Source organism: Erinaceus europaeus, chromosome 1 (genome assembly GCF_950295315.1).
Source record: "Erinaceus europaeus chromosome 1, mEriEur2.1, whole genome shotgun sequence".
Taxonomy (NCBI): domain Eukaryota; kingdom Metazoa; phylum Chordata; class Mammalia; order Eulipotyphla; family Erinaceidae; genus Erinaceus; species Erinaceus europaeus.
The window spans coordinates 94,755,000-94,772,856 of NC_080162.1; the positions used below are offsets into that span (position 1 = coordinate 94,755,000).

Sequence of the window (17,857 nt, forward strand, 5' to 3'; positions counted from 1 at the left end):
TTCGAACCCGGGTCCTTGAGCATGGTATTATGTGCATTTGACTAGGTGCATCACTGCTTGGCTTCTTACGTAGGAATTTATATTGCCTTATTTTTTCGCAGACTAATAGGTAAATAAAGTTTAGTCTGAGTTTTTTTTTTTTTTTTCTTTTTCCCCCAGAGCACTGTTCAGCTCTGGCTTATGGTAGTGAGGGGAATTGAACCTGGGACTTTGGAGCCTCAGGCATGAGAGCCTGTTTGCATAACCATTTTGCTATATACCCTCCACCCAGAACAGTTTTTCTTCTAAAAGAAAAACAGTGAATTTGGTTATATTTTTTTCTTACAAGTCTTGAGAACATTTTTACTTCCGATCAATATGTTATGCTTTTGAAAAAGTCTTCTTTCCCATTCTGTTGAGGTGTTCTACTACAAAAAATAATTTTAATGTCACAGCATATATGTCTATCTTCAGTGTTAAATTAGAAGTTAACACAGTGTCTATGAAGTAGAGTATTATATTTTTAACATAACCAGTTGCTTCTGAATGGATTTAAAAAAATGTTTACTGGGGAGATTAATAGTTTATAGTCGACAGTAAAAAACAGTTGTTGGTACATGTGTAAAATTCTGAATGGGTTTTTATGAAGTAGAGATAAGTGAATAATTTGCTGTCAGAAATCTTTTTTCCTTCCAAAGTTCTATGTTGTAGACAATGATAATGGAATGACAAACTCACCACCATTTCCTCCTCCAGGCATTTTCTCCTTGCTGGGTTTCCAAAACTTAACATCTCCTGCTTAATGGTCACTAACTCACTAATTTCTTTTAAAATAATTTTTTAGGGAGTCCGGCAGTAGCGCAGGGGGTTAAGCGCACGTTACTCAAAGGTAATGTTGTATACAAGAACTCATTACTGACAAAGTCAGAATTTGAATCCATTTTCTCTGATTCCGTATGTGCTAGAAATATTGTGAAAGAGGATTTAGATATTCTAGTGACTAAACTGGAACAGTAAGAAATGTTTGGAACTGAGTTTTGCTATAAAATAATGGATTTCCTTATTTCCACTCTTCCTTCATGGTCTGTCATTCATCTTTTGTATTATCTGTTTCTTTTCTCTTAATTGCATTATCTTTGCTAGTGATATCACTTGACACTGTTTTATAGAATATTTAGGAGTTGAATAGTCATAATTAGGACAGCTTTCGTATGTCAGCTTCTAAACACCTTAAGACATTTTTACCTATCCACTTAGCTGAGGTATAAAATATAATAATTTTGTTAGAGAATATGAAAAACAGAGGCCAGAGTACTAGTCCCACATATGCTGTTCTGGGGATGGAATACAGGGTCTCACACATGCAAGTTCTGTACTTTACTGGTTAAGATAGTCCTCCCACCCTAAACTTTATGCCATTTTTAATCTTTTCTTTGTCCTCTACATATGACTTTTTACTGGAGTCTGTCACTGAAATACTTGACAAACTCACCACCATTTCCTCCTCCAGGCATTTTCTCCTTGCCGGGTTTCCAAAACTTAACATCTCCTGCTTAATGGTCACTAACTCACTAATTTCTTTTAAAATAATTTTTTAGGGAGTCCGGCAGTAGCGCAGGGGGTTAAGCGCACGTGGCGCAAAGCGCAAGGACTGGCTTGAGGATCCCGGATCAAGCGTGGAGTCGCTTCACAAGCAGTGAAGCAGGCCTGCAGGTGTCTATCTTTCTCTCCCCCTCTGTCTTCCTCTCCTCTCTCAGTTTCTCTCCTAATCCAACAATGACAACAACAATAACAACAATAAAACAAGAAGGGCAACAAAAGGAAATAAATATTAAAATAATAAAAAATATATATATATTAAAATTCTTTTAAAATATTTATTTTATTTTTAATTTATTATTGGCTAGAGACAGAGAGAAACTGAGAGGGGAGGGGAATATAGAGAAAGAGACTAAGAGATACCTGCACCCCTGCTTTACCACTTGTGAAGCTTTCCCCCTGCAGGTGCACCAGGGGCTTGAACCTGGGTCCTTGTGCACTGTAATGTGTGCGTTTAACCAGGTGTGCCACCACATGGTTCTTCCCACTCTCTTCTTTATTACAGTAACGGGACAGGAGATAGCCCACTGAGTAGAGTACACACTTTAGTGTGCATGAGTCCCTGCCACCACATGGGAGTACCACACAAATGGGAAGGCTCTATTGTTAAAAGAAAGAAAAGAAAAAGAGTCTGCTGGGATGGGTGGTGGAATTGCGTAATCAGTATACACTAGCAAAAAAAGATTGGTGGAAAAAAAAATTATTACTCTAAAGATTCTATACATTTGGATGGGAAAATATTTCACTTTTAGCTTCACTAATTGCTAACTGAAGATTAGTAATCTCTCATTACTTTGAAATTACAGTGGTGGTTAGATACTTTATTATATCTTATATTTATATGTCATTGATATACTAAACCTCACAGTTAAATATATATTGATTTCTAGCAACCCATGTAATTGGAATTGAGACAAGAAAGATAAAATACATTTCAATGGCATAATTATTACAGAATTTAAAGATTGTTTTAAACATTTGATGCTCCAACACTCAATGAGAATCAGAGATAAAAACATATATATAATAAGAGCATATATTTGCTGATATATAAAATGTATGGGCTAGAGAGAAAGGGAGATTATAGCACTGTAGTCAATGAAATAATGAGCATAGAGGCTTAGATGTGGGGAAGACTAAGGTATGCTGAGAGAAAGAACAAGTTAAGCAACACTGGAGTTTTCAGAAGTGAAATGTTTTAGAGTCTTGCAGAAGAATGACAGTGATTGAAATATGTGGGAAAGGGGCCAGGCAGTGGTGCACCCAGTAGAGCGTATATGGGTCCTTGTGCAGGACCCATGTTGAAGTCCCTGGTCCTTGCCTATAGTCGTAACACAGTGCTACAAGAATCTCTTTCTCCTCTATCATCCCCTTCTACTCAGTTTCTCTATGTCTCCATAATAAGGAGGAAAAAAAAAAAGCATGGAATGGTAGGTGCATCATGCAGGCCCCAAGACAGCAATAATCCTAATGACAAAACAAATCAGAATGCTGGAGGGGCTGGGTGGTGGTGCACACCTTACTGTGCATGAGGATTTGGATTAAAGCCCCTGGCTCCCACCTGCAGGGGGAAGCTTCATGAGCAGTGAAACAGTGCTGTAACTCTCTCTCTCTGTCTCCCAAATCCCCCCCCCCCCAACTTCTCTATCTCCTTTCCTCCTTTCAATTTCTCTCTAACCTATAAAAAAGGGGGAATGTGTAGGAAAGATATGGTTAGGAATTAGGGCATTCATTGGAAATAATAGGGTAGAGGTGGACTGAAAAATGACAGAAATATTGGTCTTTTAATTGGTAAGTTAATGATATTATTAACAAAATGAAAAAAAAGGCAACACTGCAATTTTTTTTGGAGAGCGAATGATTCTTTTTATAGTGGTTAAAAATATTAAGCATTTGGGGGCCTGGTGGTAGCACAGAGGGTTAAGTGGTTAAGTGCATATAGTGGGAAGACCCCAGTTGAAGCCTCTGGCTCCCCACCTGCAAGGGGATCGCTTCACAAGCAGTGAAGCACATCTGCAGGTGTCGTTCTCTTCTTTTCTCTGTATTTCCTTCCTCTCTCAGTTTCTCTTTGTCCTATCCAACAACAATAACAATGGAAAAAAGATGGCTGCCAGGAGCAGTGGATTCTAGTACAGGCACCCATGGCCCAGTGATAACCCAGGAGGCAAAAAAAACAAAAAAAAAACAAAGCAAACATTCGACTTCAGAATAAGTATATGATCTGTACAATTAAAATCATACTTTATTTAAAACCAATTAAGTACAAATTTTAAAATGAATATTAGTATGAATAAATGTTTCCATAAAAGTGAAAAAAATAAAATAAAATCATACTTTATACATAACCACACTTTACAAGAGAAAACGCAGTTTTTTAAAAAATTATCTTTATTTATTGCATAGAGATAGGCAGAAATCAGGAGGGAAGGGGGGGATAGAGAGGAAGAGAGACACCTGCAGCACTGCTTCACCACTCATGAAGCTTTCCCCCTGCAGGTGGGGACTGGGGACTGGAACCTGGGCCCTTGCGCATTGTAACATGTGCACTCAACCAGGCGCACCACCATCTGACCCCAAGAAAATGCAATTCTAAGTTAAAAAAAAAAAAGGCAAAAGATTTATTTGATCTGATGAGAAACCAGTAGGCAATTGTAAAAAAAAAATTATGTTGTCAAGAAAATATAGTGTTACCATCTCATTTGTGTTTCTTCCTTTTTTAGATTCTAATATTGTTAGTGATGTTGTACTTCAAGATTTACTGGATTATGTATCTGTAAAACATTTCTATCTCCAAAAACTTCCCCAGCGGCAGTTTCAGAAAATGAACAGTATAGAATTTGTAGAATTGGAGAAGCTACAGCCTGACACCTTAGTCAATGCAGTACTAAGAGTTGTGGATATCAGTATACTGACGGGTAAACATTTTTTATACCTCTTTAATTTTATATGATATAAAAAAATAAGATTGAGCAGGGGAGATAACATAATGGTTATGCAAAAAGACTTTCATGCCTGAGGCTCCAAAGCCCTAGGTTCAGTCCTCTGCACCACAATATGCAGTGCTAAATTTATGGTAAGAATTCAGTTGGGCAGGGGTGGGGGCTAGACAGCATAATGGTTATGCAAACAATCTGTCATGCCTGAGGCTATAAGGTCCCAGTTTCAATCCCCTGCACCACCATCAGGCAGAGTTGAGCAGTGCTCTGGTTAAAAAAAAAAAACTTACTTGAGCCTATGTCCAGCAGAGAAGCAATTGCAGAAGCCAGAACTTCCAGTTTCTGAATTTTGTTCTGGCATGTGTTAGATAGCATAATGGTTATGCAAAGAGACTCTCATGCCTGAGGCTCCAAAGTCCCAGGTTCAGTCCCTCACACTACCATAAGCCAGAACTGAGTAGTGCTCTGGAGAAAAAAATAAATAATGCTAATTATGGTCCATGGTGGGAGTGGATAGCATAATGGTTATTTAAACAGACTCTCATGCTCCAGAGTCCCAGGTTCAGTCCCCCCATAAGCCAGAGCTGATCAGTGTTCCGGTTAAAAAAAAAAAAAGACTTTTCATCGATATGCCCAAAGGGTGAGAAATGTTAGGAGAAGATGACCAGAGGACTCTGAACTTCTAATTCCTTCAAGACCCAGAGAGATAAGAGGAGAAAAAAGACATTTGGAAGTAGCAATAGGTGTAGGTGTGACTTATAAAGGAAGAGAAGGCAGGACCATAGAAAAAGTGGGCAAATATATATACACGTATAGATAGTTATAGAAAGAATAGTCAACCCTTATCTGTGACCTTGGAAGAACTACTGTAGTTTCCAGTGGAGGCAATGGGGACACAGAACTCTACTGGTGGGAATTTTACCCCTGTTATCTCATAATTTTGTAAGTCAGTATTAAATAACTAATTTTAAAAAAAAAGCTCACTCTCTGATAAGCACAGCTGAGAGAAATCCCAGGGGTTAATCCCAGGTTTAACCCCTTGAGCCACTATAAGCCAAAGCTGAGCAGTGGTCTGGTAAAAAACAAACAAAAAAACCCAAAATAAAAAATACATATATTTAAAAAGAGAGGGGGGGAGAGAAATAAATAAATATATTCCCAAGGCCATCTTGGTTATTGGTATATATATATATATATATATACATATATATATCATTAGACATTGAAGTATAGCAGGACATGTGGTATCTACATGTCCTGCTATTCTTCACATATCTACAGATAATGACAACTAAAATATCCCTTTTCCTTTTCCAGAGGCAATATACAATTATAGAGGACAAAAGCAAAGGAAAATTATGTTAACAGTGGAGCAGGTCCAAGGTCAACATTATGTGCTTGTATTATGGGGTTTTGGGGCAGCTTGGTTCCCTCAACTTCAAAGGAAAAAAGGTAAATAACGGAAAGCATTTAACTTATTTATAGTTAAGTAAATGATTAACACTTGTGAACCTGACAGATAATCTTAAGAGACTGAACTAAACTGAACTATAAATACTCATAGTCTTATGAATACTTTTTCTGTAGTTTAATTTTGTTAAAATTTTATACCTTCTATTAGTAATTCAGTTTCTTCTTCTTCTAGCGTTTGCCCTTCTTCCGTAGCCAGTCAACAGCGTCAGGTTGAGCCTGATGTAAAGTTTCGAGACCTCTTTTGAATCTGGAGAGGTGGCAGTCGTTGACTATGTGGGTCATAGTCTGTCTGTAGCCGCAGGGGCAGTTCGGGTCGTCTCTGGCTCCCCAGCGATGGAACATAGCGGCGCACCGGCCATGGCCTGTTCGATAGTGATTGAGGAGGGCCCAATCATAACGTGCTAGGTCAAAGCCGGGTTGACGCTTGCAGGGGTCTGTGATGAGGTGTTTGTTCTTTACCTCAGCTGACTGCCAGCTCTGTTTCCAAGAGACTGGAACAGAGAAGTTCAGTGTAGGCGTAGGGGACCAGATTGGGTGATGAGACATCAAGCGTTGGACAGGGTGGGCGAAGATATCCGCGTATATTGGCAGGTCCGGTCGAGTGTAGACGTGGGAAATGAACTTAGATGATGCCGCATCCCGACGAATATCTGGCGGGGCGATGTTGCTAAGAACTGGCAGCCATGGAACCGGGGTGGAACGGATGGTTCCAGAAATTATCCTCATGGAGGAATATAATTTGGAATCGACCAAGTGGACATGGGGCTACGGAACCATACTGGGGCACAGTATTCTGCAGTGGAATAGCATAATGCCAGAGATGATGATCGTAGTGTGAAGCGCTCGCGCCCCATGAGGAGCTGGCCAGTCTTGCAATGGTGTTATTCCTCGCGCCCACCTTTGCTGCAGTTTTTATGAGATGTTTGTGAAATGACAGAGTGCGATCAAGAGTAACGCCAAGATAGACTGGCTGGGCTTCATGCCGGATTCTCGTACCGCCAAGCTGCACATTAAGCTCATGCGAGGCCCAGGCATGGTGTAGATGGAAAACAGATGATACCGTTTTTGCAGTGCTAGGGATTAGTCGCCATTTTTTACAGTAATCAGATATCAGAGACATGTCTTTCATGAGTGTTTCCTCGAGGATGTCGAACTTTGATGCCTGAGTTGCACAGCAGATGTCATTGGCGTAGATGAACTTCCTTGAAGAAGTTTCTGGGAGGTCATTGATGTAAATATTAAATAGCATAGGAGCCAGAATAGAGCCCTGGGGGCGAGGCCACTTGAGACAGTCTCCATCTGCTAGACTTGTCACCCAGATGCACCCGGAATCTTCTGTTTTGGAGAAGAAACGATATAGTGTTGGCCACCCATGGAGGCAGGCATCTTGAGATCTTGACTAGGAGACCACAGTGCCAGACCGTGTCATAGGCTGCTGTGAGATCAACAAAGACAGCACCCGTCTTTAAATTCTTCTGGAATCCATTTTCAATGTGAGTTGAGAGGGCCAGGGCTTGTTCGCAGGTAGATCTTCCTGGGCGGAAACCAGCTTGGGCGGGTGATAGGAATTTCTCTGTAAGATGAGAAATACGTGACAGAAGCAGCCTCTCAAGAAGTTTGTAACACACGGAGAGGAGAGAAATTGGTCTATAGCTGGCGGCCAGTGTTGGGTCTTTCTTTGGTGTCAAAACCGCTATAATCTTCGTACAACGCCAAACTTTGGGCATAGACTCAGATTCCAAGATGTGGGACAGGAATGAAGCGAGCCACTTCTTTGCCGCGGGACCCAGGTTAAGAATGAGTTCTGGGGTGATGTTATCATAGCCAGCAGCTGTTCCCGGTTTAACCCTCTTCAAAGCGTCTTCCAGTTCAGACAGTGTAAAGGGAGAGAGTTTTGGAGATGGACAAGATAACCGGAAGTGGGATGACCACTCATGGGAAATTTCTCTTTTCCAGACTGGGTCGATTTTAGCACGTCCAACTTGAGTTAGGTGACTGGCCACTGAGTTTGGAGATATGGGAGGATGGGAGACGGGAGGGGGTTGGCTACCGGCACCCAGTCTGTGAAGAAGCTTCCAGGCCTTCCTACTTGAGTGGGTGAAGTTCAGGCTTTCCGTGAGTTGTTGCCAGCGGGCTTGGCGTGCTGCATCCAGGGAGGCAATGAGATGGTCAGCCACATCTGGGTCGCCCGACTCATCATACTGCTTTAGTAGTTGCTCGCATTCAGCATCAAGACAAGGCGTATAGTTAGCACGTCTTCCACGAGGAATGGCTTGGGAAGCTGTTTTGAAGATGGCTTGGCGGAAGCGCCTGTAGGAATCTTCAGAGGGGATAGAGTTAATTGGAATTGCAGGAATAGATTTGTTGGTAAGATCACTGAACAGACGCCAGTTTGCTTTCCGAAAGTTCCATCTTAATTCAGTAATTAGTAATCTCTAAGAAGTCCTCTATGCTCTACAACTAATAGTGGCAAACAAAACAAAACAAAAATAAACAAACCAAAAAAGATTACACCAGCAAAAAACTTTCTACTTATTCCTAGGTATACTACTTTACCTTTTTAGTGAAGACAGCATTTCCTTCTGTTATTGTTCCTTAAAAGTTAGTTCTGGGGAGTTGGGCGGTGGCGCAGTGTGTTAAGTGCACATGGTGCAAAGCACAAGGACTGGTAGAAGGAACGATTCGAGCCCCGGGCTCCCCACCTGCAGGGGAGTCACTTCACAAGTGGTGAAGTAGGTCTGTAGGTGTCTGTCTTTCTCCCCCCCTCTATGTCTTCCTCTCCTCTCTCAAGGACATCAATAACCACAACAATGTTAAACAACAAGGGCAACAAAAGGGAAAACAAATAAATAAATAAATAAATAAATTCCTTTAAAAAAAGTTAGTTCTGGAGAAGCTTCTGCGTTTTTGTTCTGCTGAAGTATTCTGATAAATAAGGCTCTCTCTGGTTATAAGGCAGATGTTAGGGGATTTGCATTAACTCTTTCAAATCACAACACTACTATCTAATTAATGAATGTATACCAGCCTTTTATTACAGCTATTTTAAAAGTGTGAATTACTGGCCATTTGTAGAATGTTCATGTTTAACATACAGCCAATGATTACATTTTTCTTTAAAGCATATATTAATAATTTGTGATATATTAAATTAGATAGAACTGATTTCCATAAAAATAGTTTATCTTCTTTTTGATACAGTGAGATCCTCTAGTTGAAAAATTTAGAGATAGTTTAATTAGCGACTTATGAATCATATTACTCTGTTAAATTATTGTAGCAATTAAGTGCATAAGCCACTCTTTTCCTTTACCCAAAAGAGTTAACGTCTCTTCTCAAACTTATATCTATAAATAGTTATCTGAAGATAGAATCTGCCACATTGTTTCTTTTAATCATTAATAACCTATAACTAGGATTTCAGATGACTTTTGACTTTTATGTTAGGATCAAACAGTGAAAAATATTTGTTTAGTTGAGAAATCTGACAAACGTGTCAATGGTAGACAGTCATCATTGACCACCACGTCACAGCTGGGAACATGAGTCTAGTGCGTGCTGAATGAAATATAGGTCAAAGGTGTTACTCCAGCATGGGGCAAAGCAGATTTAGATTATATTGAAAATTTGTGAATCTAGGAATTAAGATATAGTGTTTGTTGTTGTTGTTGATGATGATTCATTTATCAAGCATACTTATTTGTAGCCATGCTTTTAAAGTTTTTATACCTGCCTCGGTTGTTCTTTTTTAAAATGGGGAAATTTCATTTTTTCAAGATTGTTTCTGTTTTCAGAAATTGCTAGCATTCTCTCTATTCACTTAACATGTGTGTATATAAATATATATTTAAATCTTATCGGAGGATTAATGAGTTACAGCACACTTATGTATACATGCATATGATTTTCCAGTTCTTCATAACAGGTGTCTGTTACATATTCTTTTCCATTCCCCACCTGCATGGGGAAAACTACACATGTGGTGAAGCTGTGCTACAGGTGTCTCTCTTTCCTTCTCCCTATCTTCTTTTCCTCTCAGTTTCTCTCTGTCTTATCAAATGAAAGGAAGGAGGCAAAAAAGGAGGAAAAAAATAGTGGCCAGGAGCAGTTGTATTTAGCTGATTTAACCAGATTTAAGTTTTTTATTTAATTTTTCCTGAGTCTAGATTATTGCCTTTCTGTGACTTTTTTTTTATTTGTTTGTTTTAAGATTACATCTGGGAATTCAAATACCTTTATGTTCAGCGCAATTGCATCCTAGAAACCCTGGAATTGCATACAACACATTGGTCATCCTGTGAGTGCCTGTTTGATGATGACAAGAGGTCAATTGCATTTAAAGCAAAATTTCATAAAAGCACAACCTCCTTAGTGAAGATGTCAGACTTAGCAACACACCTGGAGGATAGGTGCTCAGGTAAGCTTTTGTTTGTTTGTTTGATAGTTTCAAAATAAACAAAAAAGCTATCATTTGTGAGGAAAATGTGTAACTAGATATAAAATTGAAAAGAAAGTGACATCATGTTAATTTTTAGGGCTACAGTTCTTTGAAGTATTTTTTAATTATTGCTGACCACTTAAAATGTATTTTATGGGGCCTGGGTGATGGTTCACCCAGTTGAGTACACATGCTGAAATACACAAGGAGCTGGGTTCAAGCCCCCAGTCCCTACCTGCAGGAGGAAAGCTTCATGAGTGGTGCAGGTGTCTCTTTCCCTTCCCCCATCCTTTTTTTTTCTTTTTGCCTCCAGGGTTATCTCTGGGGCTTGGTGCTGACACTAGGAATTCACTGCTCCTGCCAGCCATTTTTTCTGTTTTTTTTTTTGGATAGGACAGAGAAATTGAGGAGGAGCTGCATACCTGCTTTGCTGCTCATGAAGCCTAACCCCTATAGATAGGAGTGGGGTTCGAACTAGATCCTTGCGCCTCTGTACTGTGTACGCTTAACCCATTGAGCCATACCTGGTGTCCCCTCCCTCTCTCTATTAAACAAAATTTTTTTTAATTTTTAAAAATATTTATTTATCCCCTTTTGTTGCCTTTGTTGTTTTATTGTTGTAGTTATTATTGTTGTTATTGATGTCATCATTGTTGGGTAGGACAGAGAGAAATGGAGAGAGGAGGGGAAGACAGAGAGGTGAGGAGAAAGATAGACACCTGCAGACCTGCTTCACCTCCTGTGAAGTGACATCCCTACAGGTGGGGAGCTGGGGGCTCAAACCAGGATCCTTATGCCAGTCCTTGCACTTCGCGCCATGTGCACTTAGCCCACTGTGCTACCGCCCGATTCCCCTATTTTAAATTTTTTAAAGTATTTTATTTGTTTTTATTTTTGAGAGAGACGCAGAGAGAGAAAGACACAGAGGGAAACACCAGAGCACTGCACAGCTCTGGTTTATGGTGGTGCAGGGGATTGAACCTGGGACTCTGGAGCCTCAGGCATAAGAGTCTCTTTGCATAACCATTATGCTATTCCTGCCCCCTCCCTCTCTATGTCCCCCTTCCCTCTCAATTTCTTTCTATCTAATCAATAATAAATAAAATGTTTTTTCCTAAGTTTTGTATGTTTATTTATTGGATAGAGACAGCCAGAAATCAAGAGGGTGATAGGGAGAGAGACAGACACCTGCAGCCCCGCTTCACCACTCGCAAAGTCCCTGCAGGTGGGGACTGCGGGCTCTAATCCGGGTCCTTGAGCATCTATAATACATGTGCTCAACCAGGTGCGCCACCACCCGACCCCAATAAAATATTTTTTAAATAATGTATTTTCTGGTATAGTTGATTACAAGTAGCTAAGCAGTTAATAATCCAGAAACAGATAATGGATCACTTGTGACAAACATTTAAAAATTTTATTTTAGAAAAGATTATTTGTTATGAGAGAGAGAACGAGAGAAGAAGGAGGGAGAAAAATGGTGAGAGAAAACCACAGCTTGGCTCAGGTTTTCATAAGCTGGTGCTAGGAATTTAAACGGGCTAAGGACTAAGTCATGCAGGTTACATTGGTTCTGTAACAGCTGAGCTACATTTTATCAAGTTCACATACTGTCATTTTTACATACTTGTTAAAATTCAATATGGATACAAAATCTGTGAAATTTACTGCTTTTTAAAATGTAATAAAATACTTCTTGGACTCAAATATGTGGCAAAAAAAAACTTATCCTTAGAAACATGTTTCATAAAATCGAGCTTTGGGGTAGGGATGGGTGACAGGCGATAGCTCAGCCAGCAGAGCACACATCTTACCATGTCCAAGGACCTGGGTTTGAATTCTCAGCCACTTCATGGGAAAACTGTGCAGTAGGGAAGCTTCATGAGCAGTAAAGTGGTACTGTGGTGTCTCCCTTTACCCCCCCCCCACACACACTATCTGCAAAAAAAAAATGCACCTGTAAAGAAAACAAAGAGATACCACTTCACTCCTGTGAGAATGTCATATATCAGAAAAGGTAGTGGCAGCAAATGCTGGAGAGGTTGTGGGGTCAAAGGAACCCTCCCTCACTGCTGGTGGGAATGTCGATTGGTCCAACCTCTGTGGAGAGCAGTCTGGAGAAATCTCAGAAGGCTAGAAATGGACCTGCCCTATAATCCTGCAATTCCTCTCCTGAGGATATATCCTAAGGAACCCAACACACCCATCCAAAAAGATCTGTGTACACATATGTTCTTGGCAGCACAATTTGTAATAGCCAAAACCTGGAAGCAACCCAGCACAATTTGTAATAGCCAAAACCTGGAAGCAACCCAGGTGTCCAACAACAGATGTGTGGCTGAGCAAGTTGTGGTATATATATATATATAACTCAGCTATAAAAAATGGTGACTTCACGTTTTCAGCCGATCTTGGATAGACCTTGAAAAATTCATGTTAAGTGCAATAAGTCAGAAACAGAAGGATGAATATGGGATGATCTCACTCTCAGGCAGAAATTGAAAAACAAGATCAGAAAAGAAAACACAAGTAGAACCTGAACTGGAATTGGCATATTGCACCAAAGTAAAAGACTCTGGGATGGGTGGGTGGGGAGAATACAGATCCAAGAAGGATGACAGAGGACCTAGTGGGGGTTGTATTGTTATATGGAAAACTGGGAAATGTTATGCATGTACAAACTATTGTATTTACTCTTGAATGTAAAACATTAATTCCCCAATAAAGAAATTAAAAAAAAAAGTGCACCTGGAGTGGTGGAGTCACACAGCCCCAGAAGCAGCAACAACAAAAGTCTTCTGATGAATTTTTTTTTTTTTTTTTTACTTATTTTTATTGCCACCAGGGTTATCGCTGGGGCTTGGTGCTGACACTATGAAGCCACTGCTGGCAGCCATTTTTTCCTTTCCTTTTCTTCTGTTTTGATAGGACACGGAGGAATTGAGAAGGTGGGGGAGACAGAGAGGGAGAGAGGAAGGTAGACATTTGTGGACCTGCTTTACTGCTCATGAATTCCCCCCTACCCTCTGGCCCTGCTGGTGGAGAGCAGGGGCTTGAACCTGGGTTCTGGTGCATGGCAATGTGTGTGTGCTCAGCCAGGTGCACCACCACCCAGTTCCTGATAATTTTTTTTAATACGTACTCAGATGCTTTTCATTAACTAACTAACTTTAATAAAGGTAATTTAATTTTGAATGAAGTAGTAAAGGGAATGTCATCAGGTTTAGCAAACCTTAGACATGTACATCTTGTATATAGCTAGATATAATATAGGTTCAGTAAGCCTTACACATATGACATCTGTGTGTGTGTGTACCTGGTCAGAAGGAATGAAGAGAGAATGAGTGAATAATATAGTGAAAAAAACTGGATAAACCAAAATTTCAATGGGAAATAGTCCCTAAGTTGAATTGATTTCTTGACAGGTGCTAAAAAGGTGCTAACTCCTAGTTAAGGATATAACAAGTGGCCTTTGAAGATATGTTTAAGATACTAAATGTTAGTAAATAGTAAGTACCAGTGATTATTGGTTTTGGAAACTAGGGGAAATTTCCCAGTGGCTAGTATATGAATGTATTTAGAGGAGAAATAAGATTTGGGAGAAAAATGCGATGTGTTGTCTTTAGGTTTATTGTTATGTAATTTAAATTTCTTTTTTTTTAACTTTTAAAAAGTTTATTCCCTTTTGTTACCCTTGTTGTTTTATTGTTGTAGTTATTATTGTTGTCGTCATTGTTGGCTAGGACAGAGAGAAATGGAGAGAGGAGGGGAAGACAGAGAGGGGGTAGAGAAGGATAGACACCTGCAGACCTGCTTCACCACCTGTGAAGTGACATCCCTGCAGGTGGGGAGCTGGGGGCTCAAACCGGGATCCTTCTGCCGGTCCTTGCACTTTACGCCACCTGCACTTAACCCACTGCACTACCGCCCGACTCCCAAACTTTTATTTTATTTTTTATTACCAGAGCACTGTTCAGGTTTGGCTTATGGTGGTGCGGGGGCTTGAAACTGGGACTTTGGAGCCTCAGGCATGAGAGTCTGTTTGCATAACCATTATGCTATCTACCCTCCACCCATAATTTAAATTTCTTAATGAAAAATAAATATTTGATTAAAATTTTCAGCAATTTTATAGGTTGTTACTAATAGTAACTTAGAATCTTTGATCTTGACACTGAATTTTAACTTTTTTCTATATTTCTCCAATGAACAAAATTCTGAATTATTTTTTTAATATTTATTCCCTTGTGTTGTCCTTATTTTATTGTTGTAGTTATTGTTGTTATTGATGTCATCGTTGTTAGATAGGACAGAGAGAAATGGAGAGAGGAGGGGAAGACAGAGAGGGGGAGAGAAAGACAGACACCTGCAGACCTGCTTCACTGCTTGTGAAGTGACTCCCCTGCAGGTGGGGAGCCGGGGCCTGGAACCGGGAGCCTTAAGCCAATCCTTGTGCTTTGGCTACTTGCACTTAAGCCGTGTGCTACCACTTGACTCCCAAATTTATGAATTCTTATAGATGGCTTTAGATTTTACTAAGTGCTGTATGTAGTTTAAATGAAATAAGAAAATTCTTCTAATACAAAGAATATGGTTTTACATGAAATAAATTGAAACTCTTAAGAGATCACATGCTAAGATTCTCAAGTATATTTCTGGTGCTTTTCCACTAACTTGCTATGCCATCTTCAGGTACACTGACAGAAATTAAAAGTTGTATCATATGCAGAACATGGACTATTTCAGAACTGGTATTTTTTGAATGTGTAAGATTGAGAGGGGACTGGGCAGTGGCACACGTGGTTAATTGCATACATGCTAGGACCCAAGCTCAAGCCTCAGGTCCCCACCTATCAGAGTGTTAGATCAAAAAAAAAATTAACAGGGTTTTGGGGTGTAACTTACATACCAGAACCGATTACTTAGCATGTGTACACATTCATACTGGTGAATGTTGACATGAAACTTTTTTTTTTACTAGTGATTTAATATTGATTTACAAAAGTTCATATCAACAGGGGTATAATTTCACATCGTTCTACCACCAGAGTTCTGAATCCCCATCCCTCCACTACAAAACACCACAGTTCTCCCAAGGTTGCAGACATGGGTTAACTGTCACATTGACAACTGTCTACATTTGTACATAATCACCCCCTTTTTCTTCCAGGTGCAATCCTCTCTTACCCTCCAAGCCACTTATGACCCTATTACTACATCCAGATGTCCCTCCTTTTCCCTCCTCTCTCTCTGGGTGCTGATGGAGATCAGAACCCTCTTATCCCTTCCTCCTATCACTTCTCTCCCACTGGGAGTATGGATCAAAATTATTTATGAGGTGCAGAAGGTAGGAGATGGCTTCTGTAATTGCTTCTCCTCTGGACATGGATGTTGGCAGGTCAATCCATGCCCCCAGCCTGTTTCTATCTTTCCTTAGTGGGGTAGAGCTCTGGAGAGGGGAGTTTCCAGGACTCATTGGTGAGGCCATCTGCCCAGACAGTTGACTTGAAGCTTTCACCATAGTCCTGATACTACCACCAGTCTGCCCCTTTGGAAACTCTCTCATTCATTCCTTTAATCACTAGAGACTAGTTTGAATTTTCTATGATGTTATACACATAGAATCCTACAGTAAAGATACTTGTGACATTTTTAACTTAGCAACATTTTTTTGAGATGAGTCTGAGCTCTTTCAGTCATTTTACTTAGCTCCTGGAAGTGGCTTTACAACTTGATCCATCAGTGCTTGGGTTCCACTAGCAAAACTTTCCCATTCAAGTACTCCTCTAGGTCCACACTAGTTACTTAGAATCCCGTGGAGTGTTCTGTCTCTAAGTAAACAGATGCATGGCAACCAGGCTGGTCAGTTGATGGGGCAGAGGAGACAAGCGAGGTTTTAGAAAGTAGAGTCCACACTTGTTCAGTTATTTAAAATTAAAATCAAAAAAATGTTTAGGGGATGGTAGTGGTGCACCTAGTAGAGTGCACACATTACAGTGCACAAGAACTCGGGTTCCAGCCCCTGGTCCTCACCTGCAGGGGGGAAGCTTCACGAGTGGTAAAGCAGGGCTGCAGGTGTCTTTCTCTCTCTGTCTCTCTCCCTCTCTGTGTCCCCTTCTCTCAATTTCTCTTGGTCTCTATCCAGTAAGTATATAAAAAAGAAAGTGAAAAAACATTAAAGAGGAAAAGAGAACACGTCTAATATAGTAGATGCTGACTGTGAGAGATAGACAGGACTGACACCATTCTATAGTCTAGTCACCTTAGATTGACTCCTTTACACACTGGCCCACCCAGAGGATCCAAGAAAGCCTCTGCAGTTTCTCAAAAGTGAGATGGCAAAACAATGGTGAGTCCAAGGGTGCTTTTAAGCAGGGCCAGGTATGACCCTAACATTTCAGAAAGAGTGGTTGTAGCCCTTGCTTGCTGAGGTATTTTCTCTTGTTTGAGTTTCCCTCTGCCTCAGGGGAACCTGGCTCTTGCCCCAAAGGTCAAGGGAGTTGTCTCTTCTGAGGTTCCCTTCCCCTCTTTCATTTTGGTCAATGTGGGCAGGCTAAGTGACCGATACTCCAGTTCTCACAACTCACGAGAAACCAATGGGGACTGGCAAAGTCTTACATTTTCGTGGATTTTGTGCAGATAGTTTGTACCCATACAACTCAAGTGGGTACTTTGCTTTTGGTGTTAGATTGACATGTGTCCCTTCTTTCATATCATACTGCCTCTTTCTTTCTTTCTTTCTCCTTTCCCCATTTCTTTCTTTCTTTTTCTCTTTCTTTCTTTCTTTCTTTTTTTCTTTCTTTCTGTCTTTCTTCTTGCCTCCAGGGTTATTTCTGGGACTTGGGTGCCTGCACTATGAATCCACTGCTCCTGGAGGCCATTTTTCCCATTTTGTTGCCCTTGTTGCATTTGTAGTTGTTATGTTGTCATAGCTGTTATTGTTGTTGTTGGATAGGACAGAGAGAAATTAAGAGAGGAGGGGAAGACAGAAAAGGGAAGAGAAAGACAGACACCTGCAGACCTGCTTCACCGCTTGCCAAGTGACCCCCTGCAGGTGGGGAGCTGGGGCCTCGAACAGGGATCCTTAAGCCTGTCCTTGCGCTTTACGCCATGCGTGCTTAACCTGCTGTGCTACCGCCCGATCCCCATACTTCCATTTCAACCTCTCTCTCTCTCTAGCAGAAACATTTGTTTATTTATTTATTTTTGTCACAAAGAGAAATTGAGAGGAGAGGTGGAGATAGAGGGAAAGAGACAGACACCTGTAGCCCTGCTAGCCCTGCTTCACCAGTTGTGAAGTTTTCCCCTGCAGGTGGGGCCCATGGTCCATGTGTACTGTAATGTGTGTGCTTAACCAGGTGCACCACTGCCTGCGCCCAAACCCATGTTTCTCAATGTGACCCTCAGAGGGTCTCCCAGCCAATAAATCCTT

At 40.6% G+C, this 17,857-nt stretch overlaps 1 protein-coding gene across 3 annotated transcripts in view; it reads left to right on the forward strand.

Moving 5' to 3' along the window:
- SHLD2 (shieldin complex subunit 2) overlaps positions 1–17,857 on the forward strand; it is a 195,647-nt gene that overhangs the window by 110,441 nt on the left and 67,349 nt on the right. For all 3 annotated transcript variants that reach the window (XM_060190981.1, XM_060190995.1, XM_060190989.1), the window contains 3 exons: positions 4,299–4,493; positions 5,832–5,966; positions 10,198–10,404. In XM_060190981.1, the coding sequence (XP_060046964.1) occupies positions 4,299–4,493; positions 5,832–5,966; positions 10,198–10,404 (537 nt within the window). The remainder of the gene's footprint in view (positions 1–4,298; positions 4,494–5,831; positions 5,967–10,197; positions 10,405–17,857) is intronic.